Here is a 23437-nt window from a genome sequence, read left to right as displayed (position 1 = left end):
TCCCAGCAGGCTTTGCCGACGGCCGAAGCAGCTGCAAGGCTTGTGGAGAGGGCAAGGAAAAAGGTTTGGTCTTGCTTGTTCAATGGCGGTCATGAGACCCCGAACTGAGCTTTATCGCTGGCGACGTTTCACGCAGCCTTCGTCGCGGCAAAAGGTAGAGATCGAAATTAGATTAGTGCCACTGTAGGAAGGTTGGGTGAGGGCCGAAAGCTTGCCCTCCCCATCCGTTGGTCTGTGTCGCGGTTATAAAATTATACCTGGTGCGGAGAAAGTGAGTGGAGAACTCTTCTACATAATACGAGTTTGGGATTATTTGTTGAAGCCGCACCATAGGAGAGTCGGACAGATGCAAAGAAGTACAGGTATTCTTCACACAGCGTGTGAACTGTCTGTGGAACTCGCTGAGACAAGTTGTGCTGGTGATCAACTTGCAAAGGGGGCTAGATGGTAGGCGGCCCCCATAATCAAAGTCTTGGAACAGCCAATAATTCACTGGGGGAGGGGAAGCAGAAGTCGAAGCTGGTTCCTCTCATGAAGAGCTTGAGGTAGCTGCAGGCATCTACTTGGCCACTGACTGCGAGAAATAGGATACTGGCGCTGCTAGAGATACCTTTGACACGATCCAGCAGGATCGTGTCAAATGACGTTCATAATTACGTTCATAATGTGATCCCAGCAAAACACTTGTGTTCTGTGTTGGTGCTTTGGATCCCCCTCCCAAAATGTTCTCATATTCATAGGCCAGCTGTGGACCGTCACCAGAGCACAGCTGACTCCTGAAAAGGTGCACACTGGAAATGTACTGTTGCAGTTCCTCTGCAGTGAAATTAAACTATATTTTCTTAGACAGTAACGTTTCTTAGGACAATAGTGGTTACTTTCTAGTAGACGATGACAAGATTATATTTCACCCTGACTTTTTTTAATAATACAGATGTTTATAGCCCAAACTGTTATTTTAGGACACTTTTGTTGTTTTACATTTTATTTTGTAATTTTATGCCATCGGCCAGCCAAAGAACATTGTCATGAGGTGGTTTATTTATATAACTACATTATGTGCATACCTGACAGTTGTCTAACAGCCATCCTGGGGGCTTCTAAGGATATACAGCCTTATATTAAACACACACATCTTTTGTTTCATTTAAGATTAATGTTTAGCAGAATGTTAAACTATTTAATTTTTCTCCTTCAGAAAAAAATTGATGCTGACAGTGTAGAACACTGGATTAAGGTAAGAGGAAATAAAGTGATGTGCTGCCATAGTGTACTTGAACTGAAGTATCATTTTTTCCCAAATTATTCAATGGGACTGGCTTCCTAAAGGCTTAAAGGTTGAGATGTGATCCTAAATATATCAGGAGTTAAGGCCATTAAATAGTCAAAATGTGCATAAATAAATGTGCATAGCTAGGGGTGTAAATTTGTAATCAACAAAGTGTCTTATCAGCAGTTGCATTTAAATTGTGAAATTCTTTGCCCTAAGCAGAGACATTGTATTCCCTCTGCAATTTTTCAAAATGAAAGCAGTTTTCTGGGATCTGAGCTGGGAAAAACTTCTGCCTCTTCCCACCCATCCCCACAGATAAGCAAAAGGACCAAACAAGGGACCTTTTAATAACAATTATGAGTACTACTGTTAAATGATGTTTTATTTATTCCTTCACTTAATGCATCTTTTTATCACTTTCCTCCCAGCAAATAATTCACCTTTTTATTTTTTGTAGCGGGTAGAAGAAGCCTCTGAATTTGCTGTTGCTGAGGTCTTTTCCTTTAAAAAGACACCTTATTCTCCTGGGCTTCATGGTCCATTGGTGGATCTAGAAACAACAGAACAGCTGTTAGATCATGATGAGGCTTATGTAGAAGGTATTTCCTAAACATGATGCTGTCTCTAGAGCAACGTTTAATAATTATCTTTATTCTTTGGACATATTTCAGCAAAGAATTAGGAGGTGCACTTAAAAGCTTATCTATCATCTTTGTATCTTTCTAGCAATCTGCTGTTTGCAATAACAACATTCCAGCTTCTAACTGTGTTTGTAGATACCTGCATGTTGCTAGGATTTCTTCATCTGGGCTGAAATTAGTGTTGAGTAGTACTGGCAGAGAGGCTTGTTTGCTACGGCACAGCAGTTTTAAAGATGTTTGGATTATTAGTGGTGATGACTAAATTAATGTCATCAGTATAAATGGTAGCTTTCAACAATGTACAGTACATGATTTCAGCTACTGTACTTTTTATTGCCATGTTTCACCTTTTAATTAGATGAATTTTGTATGCATCATGTTCCTCTTGGGATCAAAATAAATATTAAAATAAAGCATTATAGAATGAAAATACATTTTAAAGAAAAATTGGGCATAAAGATAAAAGCCAAACATTCTCACCAGAATTCTTTCATTTGTGTATCCCAAGGGAAGCCAAATAGCTTAAATTACACTAGAGAATTGCTGGTACCTGTAATTAAGAAATCAATGTTTGTTTCCTCATGTGCCAAATCATATGATTTGGCCTCACATGAGGAATACAGTATAATTGTTGATTTCTTAACTAGTGTCTGTTCTCCACTGCAGTTTGTACCACTGGACTGATACTGGCATATGCAATTAAGGGGACCCAGGCCACTCAGACATAAATATATATATAAAAAGTAATGTAACTCCACAGAACACATGCTCTGATTTGGAGCATTGAGATGTTTTTGTCATTTTACATCTTGAACTTTCTTTGCTGGGATATGTCACTCAGATTTTTTGGGACTTCAACTCCCAGGATTCTTCAGTAATTCCCCAGGCAGAATTATGGGAGTTCCAGGCCACAGACCTATATCTAACTATAAGCACCTACATTTCACTCACCCGGACCTTGTTTTGGAGGCTACATGGCTGCCTTGGGCTTCTTCCTGTTGTTAAAAAAAAAGAAAAAAAAAGAAAGCTTCCTAAAAAAGGAAGCTATCATTACAATGGTTAATTTTGTTTGTATATGTGAAAGTAACAAATAGCTAGCAGGTCTAAGACAGCCATGCAGTCTCCAAGACAAAGGCATTGTCCAGGTGATCAAAATATAGGGGTCGGTAGATGAGAGTCTGTGGCCTGGAATTCTCAGAATTACACCTGATGAATTCTTGAAAAACCCTTGAGAGGTGGAATCCAAAATATTCTAATGGCACATCCCTACTGTTGGCCACTTTTCATAGTAGAACTGATTACAGTTTTCATCAAATATAGCCCAAGAACTGCTTAGTGACTGGATGAATTCCAAACTGAAGCTGGAATTGACAAGTGATCAAGAAGATGATACTGAAAATGGCACTGTTTGCTCTGTTCCTCCTCAGGAGCCTCCTGCTGGCTTTCAGAAGTATGACAGATTTGATGGTGAGAGCTTGCCTGAACTTCAAACATGGTTTTAGAGAGTATGTAGCAGTAATAGTGAGCACAGTTTAATGGAAACAAAATGTTAGAAGGAATGGAACTTTCTTATGTATATGGACTATGGCACTTCAGCTATAAACTGTGGGCTTGTCTACCTGTCTTAGCTGGAGCACGCTGGTGGAGGCTAAATAGGGCTGCTAGTAGCTCTAGTATGGCATTTGGTGCAATCCTCCAAATGGCATACAGACCTCAAGCAACCCTATTTGGTCCACACAAGATCTGCTGTCAACTTGCCAGTATTGTGAAGATGCTTAAGAGAGCCACTTCAGCATATTGGCAAATTACACACTTCCTCAGTTCTGTGAAGGGGTCAAGGGAAATGGATTTTCTTTTTTAAAGGTATTGAGTATGTTACAAGTTAACTATTAAGTATATGCACATCGAATAAATTTTCTTAAAGATCCAACTGAAAGCTTACAGCCTAATACACATACTTAATAGACTTTTCTGTTAAAAGATACAGTTGAGGACCTGCCCGCAGCTGAATCAGGAAGGCTCTTGGCTGGACTTTTAAGAGAAAAGCAATGTCATTGGGTTCTTTGAAAATTCCTGACAATTCCGAATTTCACGCAGGAAAATAAAGCACTGGCTCATTCAAAATATTAATACTGTAGATTTATTGAACTTGGGTTCAGGGGTAGCAACGATAACATCTGTGGGGTATACATAATTCAGTTCTTGTAACTCTCTTTCAAATCCTGTGGGTTCTCCATAGTGGGTACAATTTCTTAATACTGGGGAGCCAGACCAAACCATTCGTTATCGGTAGGATTCTCAGTGGGGCACTCCTGACCGTGCAGATTGTGCCACAGCACAGGTGGCATGCCCAATCCCCCTCGGGAGGTGGTTTGTTGTAGGTTGGGTCGGGACGGACCACCTTCTTCCAGCGAGCCCGTCCTCTCGGGAAGACTACCTCCGTCCATTCTAAAGTCTCAGCAATAGCCACTTCCTCTTTCCCTGGTATCTGGTCAGGTAATAGTCCTCCCACCTTAAGATTAGGGAAGTCCTTCAATAGATCACTCACATTCTCTTGGCTTTTGTCTTCTTCTTTCAATGGTTTTTTTATTTCACTTGACAACGATTTCATTCTACAGAGATTTTGCTAGAACAGATTATCCTTGTCAAGCGAGGCACCACTGTATTCTTTTATTGGCTATTTTCCTTTGAGGTTTTTAAAAATGCATTGTGCATTTGTTATCACAGTAACATATGGCGATAATGTGGAGCTTTCCTATAATGGTAGGGAGCTAAATCTTAGGAAAACAGTGTGTGCTTTTCAAATTATCTGAACAATTCAGTAACAAGATACTTCTTTTGTTTTAGCATATATGGCCATAGACATTAGGAGTTTTATTTTTGTGGGATACACCCAGTGGTAGTCCTGTTAGGACTTCTTACCAAAGTGGACTTGTTAATTATAACAGTTCCATTGAATTGATTTCAGTAGGTCTATTCTAGATAGGAGTAATGTTTGGTGTAGTCCTGTATTTCCTCACACTCTCACTATGACTTATATACATATTCTAGATTTGTATAGTTATTTGGAAGAAGAGCTGGAAGATACAACAGTGCAAGATTTTTTGCAGCATTTATTACAGAGTGAAGTTATCAGCAATGGTATCCTGGAAGACCTTCAAACTGAGGATCTTAAGGAGAAAAGGAAAGCCAGGGACCCACGGATTACCATGGAGCTAAGGCATAAACAGGTGAAAAAATTTTTTAAAACATCTGGAAGAAAGTTGCCTTAAGGTACACTTGTGAAGAGAGAATCCAAGAATCTGACTGTAAATCAGAAGCTTCTAGGTTTGACTACCAGCTGGTTAACCACAGAAACAATTGTCAAAATAGTTAGGATTTTGTTTGTTTCTTTGTTTAAAAATGTTTTGTTTAAGGTTATAATTTTCTAATAAGGTTATAATTTTCTGATCACTTACACTATTGATATCTAAATGGTTCATGAATTGTCTTTCAAAGCTAATACTGTACTGGTTTTGTATCAGGATACTTTCGTTTTTCAGTGGATTTTCACATATATATTTTTCTGTATAACCCATATTTTCACAATTCACGAGGCTTTTAGTGCACATGAACCATGAAGAAAATTGCCATTTGCAGGAAAGCACAGATACCATTTGTGTCTTCCACAATTTTTTAATTCTTGAAGGCAGCCACCACAACAGGAACAGAAGTAAGATTATAACGAAGGAGTCAGTGTATTCGTGCATTTCCTAAGCCCGTGTGAATAGGTTTCTTGGAAAAAGAAGGTAGTTGCTTGCTTGTGTGTAGTGCCCACAAAGCAACACATGGTGCTTTGTTTCTCAAGGTTCTCTAATAAGATAAAATGATGAATTATGGTTTCTGTCTTGTTTTTGGTTATCAGGTAAAAGAAAATCGGTTGAAACGGCAGAAGGAGCTCGAGCTTCTAAAACAAGAGAAGGTCCTGAAAAAAGCTGCAATGTCAGAAGCTCAGAAGCAACTTCAGGAAGAGAAAAAGAAGAAGGTCCTAAAAGCCAAGAGAGAAGATGAAGAAATCCAAAAGCAGATGGTGAAATTGAGGAAGGAGCTGATAGACAGAAGACACTTGATGGAAGAAATATGGAAAATGTAAGTTTAGGAGAGCTAGACCAAGAACATGAACTTGCATTTTGGAATTGCAAGTCCATTTGGGGTCCTGTGGCAAGGTCTAAAAATACCTCATGGAATAAAGTTGTTAAAGCTAAGCTGGTGTGGTTTAGATCTAAATCTGGATAGATTAACTGGGGGGATCCTGAGGAAGTAAGGTGGATATTAGTGTAATGCATTTTAGGATTTTGTTCCACCGGTGCTCTGAGACTGAATTTTTCTTCTTTTTATACACTTGTATGAGTCTTCATTAACAACTTCTAGCACAACTGATACCCTGACTCACAACATTTCAGTTTGCAAGTTCCTCTCCATATTTTTACAGCTATTACAATATCAGCTAACATTCCCCCATCAGCATTCAAAATCCACTTAGAAAAATAGTGTGGTGGATTTACACCATCACCCATGCGGCAAGGGAGTAGCCTGGGTAGGTGGGGCTCGTCAGCCTGGGAAGGCAGCCCATCTCGGAGAAGGAAAACTCAGATTTCAAACCTCCACTGCCTTGTGGCTATATCCACTGATAGAAAAGGCTTCAGGAGTAAACCTAGAGGCAAAATCCGGAGCTGGAGACCCAGAGGCAGTTCATGTCGTTCTGACAACTGCTGCGACATCGCTGGAACCAGTTGTATTGGGTCTTGCCTTTCCATTGGACTATTTCAGCAATGTGGAGAGGGGGGATTTGCTGGTTGGGTAACAGCTTATCCTCCATATTATTCTACCCAGGCTTCGTGCTCTGGAGAGGACACTCCAGCTTCGCATACAGCATCGAAGTCCTCCATACAGAGGACGTTACCACACTCTCTCAAGATTGAAGGGTGCCTATGAATGAACTGGCACTACATGTTTTTTCCACCAAATGTGGTAGCAAGAGAGAGAGAGAAGAGAGAACATAGCAAAGATTGGAGGAGAGGGCCCAGCAAGCAATCAAAGCAGAGGAGATATAATGGAAAAATGAGAAGACAGAGGATGTCAGAGAACACCCAGAAAACAAGCAAAAGGAAGGGAGGTGTGAGGAAGAAGTGAAGACAGCAGAAGTTTTATTTATAAGGCATGAATATTCTCTGGTGACCAAAATTCTGATTTAACATTGAGCCTAATCCAAAATTGAACACTATGCTTTACAATGGTTAACATGGAGCCAGTCAAGTTGTTAGTATTTGGAGGGGGGGGGGGTCTGCTGTACTCCTTTGAGGTCATGGTGTAGGTAAACTGCCCAGACATGTTTGGTTGAGTTACTGGCTCACAGTTACACAAGAAGACCATCACAGTACTCTGTGCTTCTAATTACATATGAATTTTCTTATTTTCAGGGGGAAAAAGAAACACAATTTTAAAAAAGTGCGGAAGCTAGTAGAATTTGGCCTGCCTCCTAATGTGTCAGCTCATTTGGATTGTGAAAAAGAAGAACAAAGGAAGGAGAAACAAATTAAAATACAGGAGTTCCTTAACAAGGTTGAGATTGCAAATCGGCAGGTGAGAATGTCCATTTGATTTATTGTAAATGAGCAAGTATGCAAATTAGTGCTGCCTGATCATTCTCACTCCAAGTGGTTAACAAACCACAAACCTTCAAACAATGATTGGTGGTAGTGGGAACCTTTAAAGCAGAAAGTCAGGACTGAAGCTTTATTGTTTCACAGCAAAAAATTGAAGTAAAATAAAATAATATAAATCAGATAACAGACCATCCTGCCTGTGACATCTACCAATGTAAGACTAAACCCATTACACATACTGAGATGTTTTTACCCAAATATATATTAGTTGGACTGGATTTGTTTAAAGATTATGTAACTGTAAATAAAACTGCTACATATTTGAAGATGCTGACACTACCAAATACTCTTGTATCTTTTCACCTCTTCTAAACAATGCACTGTATACAGAACCGGGTTTATGTGGTAGGGTCAGCAGGCATTAGGTACAGAAGGAAGAACAATGTGCTGACATTTTGAGTAAGGAGAAGGGATTATCTGTATTTCTGTGCTTTAGGCTGTCATTTCAACCATAGCTTTATACAGTGGTGCCTCGCTTAACGATTACCTTGTTTAACGACGAAAGCGCTATATGATGACTGTTCTGCGATTGCTTTTAATAGGCAAAATTCACTTTCCTATGATTGGTTCCCTGCTTCGGGAACCAATTCTTCGTTAGACGACGTTTTTAAAACAGCTGATCGGCGGCTTCAAAATGGCCGCCCGCTGTGTGAAATGGTTGCCCACTGTGTTTTTGGATGGATTCCTTGCTTTATAGGCACCAAAAATGGCTGCCCCTATGGAGGATCTTCGCTAGACGGTGGGTTTTCAATGCATTTCAATGGGATTCTTTATTTCGCTTAACAAGGATTTCGCTCTACAGCAATTTTGCTGGAACGGATTATCCTCGTTAAGCGAGGCACGACTGTACCTTACTATGAAGGGTTTCCCCCCTCTCTTTTGGCAATGTGAGAGTTATCAGAGCAGTGGATATTGTAGAATACAGTTAAGTTGATTTCATTAATCTCCGAATACAGTGCCTACAGAAATATTTCTCTGCCTGGTACAAACTTGTTCTGGATCTCAGGATTAAGATGGGAAAAGCAAGGGCTCTTGCTGACTGGAAGTGTCAATTGAGGACCTTGCGAGCTTGGAGAGATTACACATGGTCTCAGAAAATGGAGCAGGAAGCTCAAAAAATGGAGAACCAGCTTCGAGATCAGAACAGGTAGCAATGTTTAACACCGTTTCATCACAGATAACTTGACAGTTTGGGGAAAGTATCTAATGCTGTTTCAAGGGACAGTTTTAGCCTTGAAAATGTTTATACCTGATGCAGAAAAGTAAAATGACATATTCAGTTTCCTTTAACTATATCTTTTTGTATGAAAGGGAACATACAAGGAGAACATGCAGTAGAGGCAGTACAGTGGCATTGTCAGTTTGATATGCTAGAAACCATTGGCTACTGCATACATAAAAGGTAATGAAATTTAAATTTTCATACCACTGGTGATAGATTTCCCTTCTGCTCAGAAAAGGAATAGTAATAGTAATTTATAATAGATAACCTTAGAACTGCAGAGCTGAATAAGGTCTGCGATTCTAAGATCAGTGTCAGAATCTAGACAGGAATCATCAACTCAGCACCTCTCAAGGAGGCACAGTGGGGAATCGAACTCCCAACCTCTGGCTCTATAATCAGACACTATTTCAAAAGCCTGAATATAAACCTGTATTCACTCAAATACGTTCCAAACAATTAAGTACTTCTGAAATTCATGCTGAAATTCCAAGCCAGATCTGAGTGGAAGAAAAATGATTCTAAACTACAGAACCTGTAACTAATTTGAAATACCATTTTTCTTTTTAGGAAAAAACAGCTGGCGACCGAATTTAATCGAAAATGCACTTTGCGCCATTTTTTTGCTGAATGGCAAAGCTGGAGCCGAACAGAAGCAGAAAAAAGAGACATCGAGTTGAAAAAGGAGAAAACAAAGAGGAAAATGGCAACTCTGCTAGAGGAAGTTATGCTGGGGAAAGCTGCTGCAGAAAGCTCATGGAATGCTGAGAGACTTGGAAAAAAAGAGGAAGCCCAGGGCCAGCCTTTGAAGCATTCAGAGGTAAAATATCTTTTCCTGTGGCTTATATTTTGCTTTTCGTGTGCATGCACAAGGACACACGAATTATAATATTTGTGATTTTTATAGATATTTGTAACTATACAAATATCTATAAAAATCACAAATATTTATAATTCCTTACAAAGGAAGATTTCAAAGCAATGAAAAACAATAGCATGTGATATAAAACAATATCTAAAGTCAAGATACAGTATTTACATTATCCAGAAAAAAAGATGGTAGAGTGGCCCACACTGAGAAGACTTGCAAAAGATAAGTGTTCCACATGCATCTGAAAATGAAAAATGGTTGGAGTAGGTCTGAAAACTAAAGACAATTGTGGCATCACTATGAGGAACAAATGATCTCTATGATGGAATGAGTCAGTAAGAAAGAGAGATCTCGGGTAATTTTATTTAGTATCGTTTATAGGCTGCGTTTCTCCTGATGAGGAGACTCAAGGCACTGTGTTAAAACAAGTAGAATTAAAAACACAATAGATTATATATTAAAAAGAAATTAAACAATTATAATAATTAATAATACATTAAATGATTTAAAATATTTAAAACTTTAAAAACCAAATTTACTAAGCTAAAAGCCAGCATGCAGGATTCAGTTATCAAAAGCCTGTCTCACTGGGAAGACAGACTGATTTCCTCTCTGTCACGTTTCTCACAGAAGAGCATGAATTGTACCCTGCTTATTCATATCCTGGCATGATGTTACACATGCACAAAACAAGAGAGTAGAACCAATTAGCTGTTCAGCAACATTATTTGATAATTATTTTTATGATTAGAGTTTCTGCTTCCTTTGCAGGTAGCTGAAATACCTCTTTTACATGGTGAGCCTCCAAGTGCAAAACATAAAACATTAAATTCTGGCTTTTCAGAGACAAATCAGAAATGTAGTCATCATTTTCCAAAAAAGCCCAAATGGGCATGGCAGGTCACCCAGAAGCATGCTGCTATGAATGCCCAGGACCGTGCTATGTTTGGCAATCAGATGAGAAATTCCTTGCAACATCTTGGAATGGCAAGACAAAAAATGGCCCCTGCATTCTGCAGTTCCATGGAGCACTGCCATGACTTCCAGCAGCAGCTGATTGAAGAACAAAGACAACAACTTCAAGAGCAGCAACAACTGATCCTTAAACTTCAGGAAAATGTGAGGTTAAAAATGGGTAGAGAAGAGACTGAGGAAGTCACAGCTGATATCCTGACACTTAACAACCATAGTGCAAAAGCTAGGGAAAGAAAAGAGTCAAATTTAAAGAACACAGAGCTTTTAAGGTATAGTGATAACACAAGTGTCCCATTTACCACTGGCTCCACATTGTGCTGTTGAACATGCTGAATTCAAGGGGCCACAACGCTGTTTTTAACCATACTTGATAGTCCATTACAGGTTCAGGACTCCTAATGTGATGTGAAGTGATCACTCATTTTGTTTTACATTTTTTGCATAGGTTAATTGCATTATTTTTAGCAATTAATTGGCAGTCAAAGATAATGGACTACCATATTATAATGTATTGATAACAGATTCCTTTCAACGAGCCTTTACAAATTATGGGGCATATACAGTGGTGCCTCGCTTACCGGGTGCCCCATTTAACGAATAATCCGCATACCGAAGGTGATTTTGCGATCGCAAAAGCGATCGCAAAACGATGTTTTCAATGGGGGAAAATCGCTTTGCAATTTTCCCCTACGCCCCATTTTCGCACAGGTGATGGGCGGGGCTTCCGGTGGATGGGGGAAAAGGGATTCCCCTCCCCATCCTCCGGAGCTGAGCTGAAATGCCGGCTTCACATGGGTTTCAGAAGGGGAGGGGGAAGGGATTCCCCCACCTCCTGAGCTGCGCTGAGATGCTGGCTTCAGCGTCAGCTTCAGGAGGGGAGGGGGAAGGGATTCCCCCACCTCCGGAGCTGTGCTGAGATGCCGGCTTCAGCGTCAGCTTCAGGAGGGGAGGGGGAAGGGAGCCATCCCTTCCCCCTACCTTCCCCCAGCTGACCGGCGGCGGCAGTGGAGGGGATGAGGGGGTGCTTCGGGGACCGCGGGGAGGCAGGGCAAGGCCCAGGTGTTCCAGCGGCCCTCCTCCCACCGGCAGCGGTGGCGGCGGCGAGTGGGGTGAGGGGTGCTTCGGGGACAGCGGGGAGGCAGGGCAAGGTCCGGGTGTTCCGGTGGCTCTCCTCCCGAGCCCTCGCTTGTCTCCCGGGCTGGCTAGCTGGCTGGTTGGCAGTGCTTTACTATGATCGGTTCCCTGCTTGGGGAACTGATCACGGTAAAGCAATGCTTTTTTAACAGCTGATGGGCGGTTCCAAAATGGCCGCCGCTGTTTTCTGGATGGATTCCTTGCTTACCGAGGCGGCGAAAATGGCCGCCCCTATGGAGGATTTTCACTGAACGGTGAGTTTTTGCCCCATAGGAACGCATTAAACAGGATTTAATGCGTTTCTGTGGTTTTTTTTGTTCCGTTTAGCGATGTTTTCGGATAGCGACGTTAATCCTGGAACGGATTAACGTCGCTATGCGGGGCACCACTGTACAATTTTTAGCCAGAGCCCTTTTTATTTTACATTTCTGCTTCAGATTGTGACATGAGATGCAGGTCTTCCAATTTCAAACTATTTTTGATTCTTTGATAGAGCATCTCTATCTCTGTACATGGAGTTACTATACAAATGAACTACCTTAATGGATATATATATATATATATTAGTTTTTACATGCACAAAAAGCGTGAATCCCTGTTTATATTTTATTTTTTTGCTGAACTAAAATAAGCAGGCCTCTTGGGTAATAAAATGGCAATAGTTATTGTAGGAGACAAAAAAGAAAACTAATAATCTTTTTTCTAATGTATATATTAATTTTTATTTAGTTATTTGTCTTATTTATAGGTTGCCTTTCTCCGGATAAGGGGACTTAAGGTGACTCACAATGTTAAAAAAGTAAAATTATAAACACAATAAATTATACATTTAAAAACAATAATACTAATTAAATGAATGATTTAAAAACATTAAAAATTTTAAAACTCAACTAAAAATCACATTCAGGAACTCAGTTATGATTGTTAAAAGCCTGCCTGAAGAGGTAGGTCTTCAACTGTTGAGGGAAGAATAAAAAGGGGGCCAATCTAACCTCCCAAGGGAAAGCATTCCACAATTTGGGAGCTGCCACAGAGAAGGCCTTTACTCATGTTCCCATCAAAAGTGCTTCTGTTGGCAATGGGACCAAGAGGAGGGCCTTCTCTGATGATCTGAAGAGCCTTGACCCAAGCCGTATAGGGTTTTATAAGTAATAATCAGCACTTTGAACTGGGCCTGGAAAGGGGCCCAGTCTCCAATATCTATGATGATACCAAGTCCTGACTCTGTTACAAGTCTGAAAATAAGACACTACGTCACAGGTACAGAGCAAAAACTGTTCAGCATTCAGTTACTGACCCTAAAGGCTTAAGCAGTGGCTGGGAGAGTGTTCTTTGGCAGTGAATATTGAAAAAATCCAAAGAGTTGACAAAGAATAAAATCTGTCACACTTTTCTTCATAACTAGCAAAAATGGAATAACTTATTCTGAAAATATGTCAGAAAAAATGAGAAAGAAATTATTGGTGTTGATGTAAGGGTTGTGTAACATGCTACAACTAATTGTTGCTAATTGACAAGCTGCCTGGACACATCTTGGTTTGGGATGCTGTACACTAATTATATTGATTACACTAATTTAATCCAATAAATTGGATTAAAATTTATTCTAAAATTATCTTTTTTAGAATCTTTGGTATCTTAAGAAACATTACTGGATTCACTTGTGCTTCTCGCCTAGAGAAGCAGAAAGCTGTCATTAACACTGGTTTCTATCCAATATTGTATTTGCTGTAAAATAAGGCATTTTTACTTGGATCAGCACTTTTTCCCACCCCATACACCTACCACCATCCTCCATACTCTACTCATAGGATCTCCCAATGCTTGGAAGCCCTGAGGAGGCAGAAAGGTGTATGTGATTAGGAAGGGCTGCTGAAAATTAGGTGTTCAATTACGTATGCCAAAGTATTTTCCAGAAAGGTAATATCTGTATTGGATAAAATCTACTGCTTCCACTGACTATTGAATTGAATATCTGTTGTTAATTGTCTTAAGATCAGAAATGAGTAGTGTTTATGGTTCGATGTTTTGTATATGTAGATAATCTTCTGTCTGTTTCAGATACAGGCTTTCTAGACTGTTGATCCAGCCTCACTTCCACCATTATTACCACCACCATCCATTTCCAGGCACAATTCAAAGTGCAGGTTTTAACCTATAAAGCCCTAAACATCTTGAGCCTAAGCTATCTCAAGGACTGCATCTCTCTTTATGAGTCTGCCTGGGTGCTACGATCATCAAGGGGGGGGGCTTTCTTTCTTTCAGTTCCACCACCTTCACTGGTGTATTTGGTAGGAACATGGGAGAGGGCCTTCCATGTCACTGCTCACAGGCTTTAGAACTCCCTCTCATGGAAGACCAGGCTGACCCCATCTTTGCTGTGCTTCCAGAAGTAGAGAAAGACCTTTCTCTTCAGGCAGGCTTAATGACTGGCTTTCTAAGAGGAGTTTTTCAATGGATTGGTGTGCCTTGCAGCTTTTAAAGGTGTTTTTAGTATTGATTTTATTTACAATTTTTAATACAGTGGTGCCCCGCATGATGACGATAATCCATTCCGGGAAAATCGCTAAGCGAAATTGTCGTCATGCAAAAAGCCTTTCCCCATTGGAATGCACTGAAACCCATTTAATGCGTTCCAATGCGGAAATTACCTCATCGTCCAGCGAAGATCGCCCATAGGGAAGCCATTTTCCGAGCGCCGATCAGCTGTTAAAATGGCTGCCCTGCGAAGCATGGGTCCCGAAAACACAGGGCAGTCCGCAAAGCAAGGACCTAATCGTTGTCAAGCAGAATTCTCCCATAGGAATGACTGATTTGCGAATCGCTATAGCGATTGCGATTTGCGAATCGCTATAGCGATTGCAAAAGTCATCATGCAGTTTCGTCATACAGCGGGGTCATCGTCTAGTGAGGTACCACTGTATAATATTTCGCCTTCGTGAATACGTTGTATAATATTTGTTTAATTCTTTTTTAATATTTGTGTACTTACTGTTTTTGGCTTTTAAATCTTTTTAATGAGATAAGTCACCTTGGGTTCCTTTTAAGGAGAAAGGTGAGGAAAACATTTTAAATAAATAAATTTTATTTCAGGTCAGAAAATCGACAGTCAGCTGCCCCAAATCGGAAAAACCTGAAAGTGGTATCTGCACCACATCCATTACTTAAAGGTATATTCCTTGATCTGATGGAGTCTGTTACTAGCATGCTTGGGACAAACTTAAGTAAAACATCAGATATGTTATAAAACAAGTGGAGTCAAAAATTGATTAAGCACCAACAGAACCTGAGTAAGGTTTCAACACCCCAAATGTTTGATATAGCTGAGCACTTTATCTTAATGTATCCGAGTATCTTTCCACCCAGGCATGACAGATTCATTTATTGGTTGTGGCCTGTTGTTGGACTTTGCTGAGGACAAGCTTAGGTCACCATCATTGTGACAACACAAGAAACTCACTGTTTAACTGACCTCTAGTTATTGCTGTATTTTCATCAACCATAGAAGGATTAGGGTAAGAAGCAGTAGTAAATTGAAGCCTAAAGATAAATATAAGTCCTGTGCCTTTCACTTAATGAGTCACAATAGTATGTATGTATATAAACATCTTCATAGTAATAAATATTTACATTTTAAATTAATTTCCTACTTTGTAAAATTAAGATATCTTGCTGTAAAATTCTCTATATCAAACCAGCTCAAAAGCTGTTTGGCTTTCTCAATGGAGAAGAAACTGTCTTAGGATGTGCAATAATACTTTTGTTAACTCAACCAAAAGGGCACAAATACATATGCAGACTTTCAAGGTCTCTATATCACTTATTCGGGCAACAAGGTACAAGTTTTTTTGTGTGTGTGTGTGTGTGTGTGTGTGTGTGTGTGTGTGTGTGTGTGTGTGTGTGTGTGTGTGTGTGTGTGTGTGTGTGTGTGTGTGTGTGTGTGTGTGTGTGTGTGTGTGTGTGTGTGTGTGTGTGTGTGTGTGTGTGTGTGTGTGTGTAGAGGAGTAAGTACACCCTGACTAGGTATTGAGAGACCTGTATACTTTCAAATTACACCCCTATGGGTTAGATAAGTTGACAAGTAAAACCATTACATTGCTTGCTACAGCCTCATGTCAATGTCTGCAGACCTTCCCCATTTCAGTTTCTTTTCTATAGCTTTAATACATTTTTGAAGAGACTACAACTTTAAGTATTCAACGTTTGAAAATATGATTGCTGGCAGACACCATCACTGTGCCCTGCTAGAGAAATTCTCTGCTTCATACAAGTTGCCACTATTGACAGGATACTGAGCTGGATTAGCAATATGGCAGGGTTTGTTTTCTCTGCTTTGCTGTTGCCAAGTCAAATGAAGTATAACTTTGCAAACAGACCTGTTCATTCTTTGGAACACAAAGCTTTATTTTCCCAACCCATGTATCTCCTATTCTTCCAGCCATGGAAGAGAGAGCAGTACAGAGAGCAGAACGGAGGAAGGAACTGGAAGAAGCAAAAAAGAAACGAGAAGAAGAAAAGTTGGTAAGTAAAACTGATTGTGAGCTTAAATAGAATGAGTGAGGGGGGCACCAATGCAGGTCATGTTTAAAAAGACAGCTAAATCAGTGGATTCAAATTTTGGTTTTAAAATGATATAGGTTCATAGAATCATAGAACAGTGAAGTTGGAAGGCACCTATAAGGTCATCAAGTCCAATCCCCAGCTTCATGCAGGAATACAAATCAAAGTACGGTATATCTGCCAAGTGGTTGTCTAGGTTTCTATTGAATGCCTCCAGTGTTGGAGCACTCACTGCTTCTTAAGGTAATTGGTTCCACTGTCTTACTGCTCTTAACAGTTAGAATGTTTTTCCTGATACTCAATCAAAATCTGGCTTCCTGTAACTTGAGCCCATTGTTGCGTGTCCTGCACTCTGGGATGATCGAGAACATATCCTGTCCCTCCTCTGTATGACAGCCTTTCAAGTAGTTGAAAAGTGTTATCATATCACCCCTCTGTCTTCTTTTCTCAAGACCAAACATGCCCAATTCTTTCAGTCCTTCCTCATAGGGCTTGGTTTCCATTCCCCTGACCATCCTTGTTGCCCTCCTCTGAACTTGTTCCAATTTATCAGTATCCTTCTTGAAGTGTGGTGTCCAGAACTGGACACGATGCTCACGGTGAGGCCTAACCAGTGCTGAATAGAGGGGAACTAGCACCTCACAGGATTTGGAAACTAAAATAGCATTTGCCTTTTTTGTAGTCACATCACACTGTTGGCTCATTCTGCTTATGATCTATAACAATTCCAAGATCCTTCTCGCTTGTACTATTGCTGAGCCAGGTATCCCCCATCTTGTAATTGTGCATTTGGCTTCTTTTTCTGAGGTGCAGTACTTGGCACTTACCCTGTTGAATTTCATTCTGTTGTTTTCAGCCCAGTGCTAGCCTACCAAGATTATTTTGAATGTTATTTCTGTCTTCCAGAGTATTAGCTATTCCACAAAATTTTGTGTCATGTGCATATTTGACAAGCATTAGTTGCACTCCCTCATCCAAGTCATTAATAAAAATGTTGAACAGCACTTGGGGTACCCCACTTATTACCTCCTCCCAGTTGAAGAAGTAGCCATTAATCATCACCCTCTGAATATGATTCTCTAGCCACATGATCTATCCAGCCCTCATCTAGTTACAGTCAACCCTTGACTTACAAACGTAATCTGTTCCGGAAGGAAGTTTGTAAGTCAAAAGGTTTGTAAGTCGAATCAGCATTTCCCATAGGAATGCACTGAAATCCAATTAATCCGTTCCAGCTGTTTTTTGTTCTTAGGTCGAGGGGTGGTTTGTAACTCGAATCATTAGTTCCCATAGGAACTAATGCAAAGCCGGTTAATCCGTTCCTACCACTAGGGGCAGATTTTTTTTATTTTTTTCCTTTTAACCTAAGATGACTTAGGTTTAAAAAAAAGGAAAGAGGGAGGGAAGGAGGGAACAGACACCTTTTCAACAGAACACCTTGAAAAGCATCTTTTCAGCCAAGACAAGCACCTTTCAGACAACATATCACCTTGAAAAGCAGCTTTTCAATCAAGACAAGCCAATACAAGCACCTTTTGGGGAAAAAGGAGGCAGCAAAGGAGGGAGGGAACAGCTTTTAAAAATCCAAAAATCAAAAATTTTAAAAAAGCCAAAAAATAAAAATACAGTCCGTACAGCACTGTACCAGGCAATGCCAGGCAGTCTGAAGACTGTCTCCAAATCCACTCTCAAAACGCTGGGAAGAGTGAGGAAGCAGACAGACACCCTCTTCACTGGCCAACGGTTAACTGAAAGTTCAAATTTTGCGCTTTCCCCACCTCCCGCGCGTTTTTTCGGTTCATAACTTGAATTTAAGTTTGCAAGTTGAGTCAATATTTTTCAGAGCAGTTTGTAAGTCAAAATGTTTGTAACTAGGGCCGTTTGTAAATCGAGGGTTGACTGTAGCTTAAAACATTTCAGGGCTAAAATTGGTATGCAGATGTCTTGATGGATCGGACTAAAGCAAGCTTGCATTTTGCCACTGGTTTCATATTTGTAAGTGCTAAAGAACTATAGTCAGACAGGTAGGCATGTTGACAATGAAGTGATTTAACATTTCATCTCTCTTCTGGACAGCTATACTGCCAGAGGATGGAAGCCCTATGACTAGGGAAGAAAAGGCCATCCAGTTCTTGATTCATTCATCAATAGGGGCCAAACTGTTGCCTGAAAAGATAGGCAAACAAATCAAGATGTGTTGTCCTCTTGTTTGTGTCTGACATTTTATTTTGAGAAACAGACCTCAGAGAAAGGACACTGTGCTTTCAAATGTTCAGCTTATAACTACAGGCATAGCAATTTTCCTTATTCAGGCTAAGAACATATATCATTCTAAAGATCCAGGATAGAAGGCTATTCTTTATTCCATTCTGGTTTGGAAAGTTCGTATTTCTGTGAGTCAGAGATATTCAGATGAGATGGCTTCATCTTTTTTTCATTTTTGTTTGTTTTTATTCTCTTAATACCTTTTAGGCCCAGATGCAGGCTGAAGAAGAAGAGCGGCAAAGGAGAGAGGCAGCAGAAAAGGAGGCTCAGTTAGAGAAGAGACGAGAGGAGAAAAAACTGCAAAAAATTGTGAGCAGAAGATTGTATTTGCCTGTGTTCCCCAGTTCTGGGACATAAAATTGTCATTACCTGGCTACTGAATGGGACTTTATAATGAAGAGAAGAAACACTTTAATCAACCTGTATTGTTCAAAGGTGGAAAAATGTCTTTATTTCACATCTGTTCTCATAAAGACTATTCTACATATCCCTCTTTTAAAACAATACTGGTAGTTATTTATTCAAATTATATTGATGGCTTCGTCTGATAAAATGGGCTCAGCAACCATGGGGGAGGAGGGATAGCCTTGTTTTTTAAATGCCAGACTTCTGGGGTACAAGCCAGCTGTATCTCCAAATTTTGGCATGGCCCTTGGCATATAATGCTTTCACTCATACCCACCCACCCCATCAGTCTCTGCTCTGTTGCTCCAGAAAACATTCATTTTCTCTTGTCTTCTCAATGTAATCCACACCACTGCTCAAAAGAAGATGGAGGCTGTTACTGCTGTTGCTCCTGCTGCCATTTCATGGTGTTATATTTGGTGAGAGCAGGTAAACTTAAAGCAACAGTGGGCAGGGGTAATAGTAGCTGTAAGAGCAAGGGACTCCAACAGTCTGACAGAGCTCCCTGCCAGAGAGTGGGACTGAGTAGGTTTCTGACAATACTGACTTATGACTCCAATTGCAGAGTCAAAGAGAGACCATGTTGTGTGCATGGTATCAGACACGAAAAAAAAGGAAAAACTGGTGATCCATTCAAAATGTTGTAAGTTGGCATGGGTGAGAATTATACCTTATAGGTGCCATGACATTAGTGCAGTCCCTTGTACTGCTAAAAAGGTGATGCAATTAATGGTACTGTCTATAGTAAGAATTGGTACAGTTGCAGTGCATTACAGGGAGACTGCTTTCTGGGACAATGAAAGTGTTTTAAAAATTAGATGCAAGGCCAAATAAAAGGTAGTAAACATTCTTTGATAAAATGTCTTAACATTATGACTTCTTTTGTTTTGTTAATCACAGAAAGAATTGGAAAAGCAGAAAAGATTGGATAGAGAGCAGCAGCTGTTTTTAAAAGCAACAGAACACTACAATAAGGTTTTAGTTAAGAAGCAGGGACTAGAGCCTTGGAAAAAACTAATAAAACAATCTCAGGAAAATATGGTGGTAAGTATCAAAGTAAAAATCAGCATCTTGAATGAAGTATCCGTTGCACTGAAAACTAGCCCTGGGCCATTTTCTAACTTCTCCTGAAGTTGCCAACAGTGGTTTAGGTTTCTGGCTGCGGAGCTAGAGGTTGGGAGCTCAGTTCCCCACTGTACCTTGTTGAGAGCGGCTGAACTCAACTTCTTATTTGGTCTGGCTCTTAACCTATTTCTGGAATTATTTTAACCCAATGTTGCTAATGTGTTAGTTTAATAATATGCTAATATAGTGTTTTATTTGTTACACTATTTGGCTCCAGTTTTATTGTCCTTTGCACTTAACCCTTGTATTTAACAACAATAAATATAGTGGTGCCTCACATAACGAGCGCACCGTTTAACGATGAATTCGCATAGCGATCTAAATTTTTAGATCGCTAATGCGATCGCATTGCAATGTTCTGTATAGGCAAAATATTGCATTGCGATGATCGGTAAGCGTTTTGCTTACCGATCTTCGCATTGCAATGTTTTTTAAACAGCTGATCGGCTGTTCCAAAATGGCCGCCGGGTGCCCAAAATGGCCACCGCAAGTGTTTTTGCGCCCTGCCCTTGCTTACCGAAGGCGCAAAAATGGCGGTGCTATGGAGGAACTTCGCTCAAAGGTGAGTTTTGGAGCCATAGGAACGCATTAAACGTAGTTTAATGTGTTCCTATGGCTTTTTACATTCCGTTTAGCAATGTTTTTCATAGCCACGATTAATCCGGAACAGATTAACATCGCTATGCGGGGCACCACTGTAAATGAATAGGGGTCAACTATGGTCATACACAGAATCAGGTGCATCTGTAAAACCAATCCAGATCTGGACACATTTCATACTACACCACCTTCCCTTTTCCTGTTCTAATAACAAGTGAGAGTAGCACCACTTGCAGTAAAGCTTTTAAAACTACTGCCCATCACCAATCATGTTTCTTTTTTTTCTGGGATTAGGTGGCACAAAAGCACCACTTCTTCAGGCTGCAAAGAAAGTATCTGCTTGCCTGGCTTCATCATATGCAAGAGATACTTGCTGGAAAAATAGCTCAGGCGGAAAAACTTCATTCCTGTCTGTTGCTCAGAAGATCCTTCAGAATTTGGGTACAGGTAAGCAAAAGTGAATGGATATTGGTTTTGGGGGTCTGAAACCTTAATTTCTCTCGATTTTAATCTAAGCCTGCAGGTAATAGACAGTCGTTAAAGGCCAGGGACATCTTGTTTTGTTTCTAGTACACTGTTAATTAAGACACAGCTTTGATTGGTTAGCTAATCTAAAGAATTCTCCACACTCAATTAGAGCCATGCTGATGCTGCAGCCCTAATGGTTCATGAGGAGTGGCTACAAAGAAACGATTTTTGTTTAATTATTTGCCACATCTGTATGACACCTACTAACATCTAGGTAGGAAAAATCAGGACAAAAATGTGGGTCACTGAAAGGCTTAGGAAACCTTTGCTTAGTTAAAGAATCAGTGTGGCATGGTAATGCAGACTATACTTGTATTTAACTTGGGTCTGAGTGAGTCACAGCAAAACTACACTTCTGGAGTAACAGCCTGGAGTCATAGCATCTTCTTCCTCCAGAATCTTTGCTATTGGAAGGGTTGAACTCTTGCTATTTCTTCTTTTTAAAATGGAAGCAGAGAATCCATGATGCTGAATTACACTGTATACAGATACATTCATACCCCTAAAACCATCTGATTCCTCTCTTTGCTTTCTCACCACCACCTCTGTCTGTTGAAAACTTAAACTTCGCTAAAATGTACGTCTTCTTTTTCTTGGGTTTGCTCTCCAGTACAAGGATGCCATATCTACTATGGAACAGAATGCAACCAAACACCATGAAGCCTCCCTTAAAAGGAAAGTATTTTGGGCTTGGTTTGATATATTCAGTGAGGAGAAGAGTGTGCTCTGGGAAAAACAGAAGACTGCAGATCAATATAGTGACAGGTAAATATATAAAAATCATCCAGGATCTTGTATTGTTGAATCACAAACTAAGGAGCTTGTGCAAGCAGGAATCCAGTACCTGTTTGTGTGAGCAGAAGCATGTTATTCTTTAATTATATTTTAAATTCTGGTGTCCACCACAACTTTTTACCCAGGAGGATAATGCTGACTGCATTCGGAGCCTGGAGGCAATTCCCAAGATTGATGAAAGAGGAAAGAGAGAAGGAAGAAAGACTACAACAGCTAAGAAAGAAAGTATCTGAAATTCTGCCAGACTTCCAAACATAAAAAGGACATTCTAGACCAGAAATCAGGGAGAAAAAGGAGTTCACATGCCTAATTCCATGATTAAGAATCCACTACATTCCAGAAAACAGGGGCTGTATGTCTCTGTTTTCTTTCTGACAGCATCTTTGTTCCTTGGAGAAAATGTCCTACTCAGTTTCCTTTGTAAGTACAGAATGTAGCAGGAAAAGAGAAGTCAAAGCTTTTTTTTTCTCCAGATACAACCTCCACCTAAAAGAAGACCTATATAATAGTCCTCTCTAATTACTGGGAAAGTAATCAACCCTGCTAAAACAATTGGAATACTTCCATGTACTCTCCAGTGACATATGTGGTGCCGACACTGTGGTTAGTTGTTATATGTGAGAATATATTTATGTATAAGAAACTTCCTGATGTTAACACCAGCCATAAAAGGTTGATGAGTTGTGTATCTTACTTGTTCTGATGACTGCATTGCTCTAGCAAACAGGTTTGCCAATGAAATCGTGCTTCCCACATCACTTTTTTAAAACCTGTCTTTTTTGGATCAGATGTGAGAAGAACATTCATTGTTACATGCAGCAACGTTTTTGTAGGCTATGTACCATAGGAAGCTCCAGTAAAGAAATAACTGTTTTTAATGTAGAGAGATGGCTTACTTTATCATGAAGTTTTAAAATATATCCTTAAGTCCAGAAGATGGTGTGGTGTGGATGCACTGATGGTTCTTATCTGTGACAGTTTTTGACTTTAGTCTCAAGGAATAAAGTTTCTCTCTATTGAAGACTAGAAAAAGTAGCAGGCAAGGGAATTTGGGAAGGTTCCAACTATTTTGTTTACTCTCCTGTCCTGTGGCTAATGTTAGGAAAATCTGATAATTGTGTAGATTTTCTCTCTCTCTTAAAATGCTACCAGTATCCAAACTTCCACTGAAAGCTAATATAAGAATCCCTGGCAGTTTTGGGAATCGTAGAAAAATGATTGGAAGGGGCCTACAAAGCCATCATGTCCAGCCCCCTGCTCAATGCAGGAATACAATGATCTATGTCAGGTAAAGATAAAGGTTCCCCTTGACAATTTTTGTCTAGTCGTGTTCGACTC

At 40.0% G+C, this 23437-nt stretch overlaps 1 protein-coding gene across 2 annotated transcripts; it reads left to right on the top strand.

The window, feature by feature from the left end:
* The first annotated feature begins 2 nt into the window (after positions 1-2).
* CCDC191 (coiled-coil domain containing 191) lies at positions 3-23034 on the top strand. Of its 2 annotated transcripts, none has more exons than XM_072993823.2 (17): positions 3-154; positions 1199-1237; positions 1731-1872; positions 3235-3381; positions 4966-5144; positions 5819-6042; positions 7374-7536; positions 8576-8766; positions 9412-9661; positions 10484-10956; positions 14915-14991; positions 16260-16342; positions 18854-18955; positions 19952-20095; positions 21071-21223; positions 21915-22069; positions 22225-23034. In XM_072993823.2, exons 1-17 carry the CDS (start codon positions 83-85, stop codon positions 22355-22357), a joined length of 2727 nt encoding a protein of 908 aa, XP_072849924.2. In that variant the 5' UTR covers positions 3-82; the 3' UTR covers positions 22358-23034. The 2 variants fall into 2 exon arrangements, with proteins under 2 accessions (XP_072849924.2, XP_078246085.1); XM_078389959.1 differs by having other exon boundaries at positions 4-362.
* Positions 23035-23437: the final 403 nt, after the last annotated feature.

The sequence above is a fragment of the Pogona vitticeps genome, chromosome 3 (genome assembly GCF_051106095.1).
Source record: "Pogona vitticeps strain Pit_001003342236 chromosome 3, PviZW2.1, whole genome shotgun sequence".
NCBI classification, from domain to species: domain Eukaryota; kingdom Metazoa; phylum Chordata; class Lepidosauria; order Squamata; family Agamidae; genus Pogona; species Pogona vitticeps.
The sequence above is the reverse complement of the archived record's forward strand: the minus strand, read 5'-3'. Positions and strand labels throughout refer to the sequence as shown.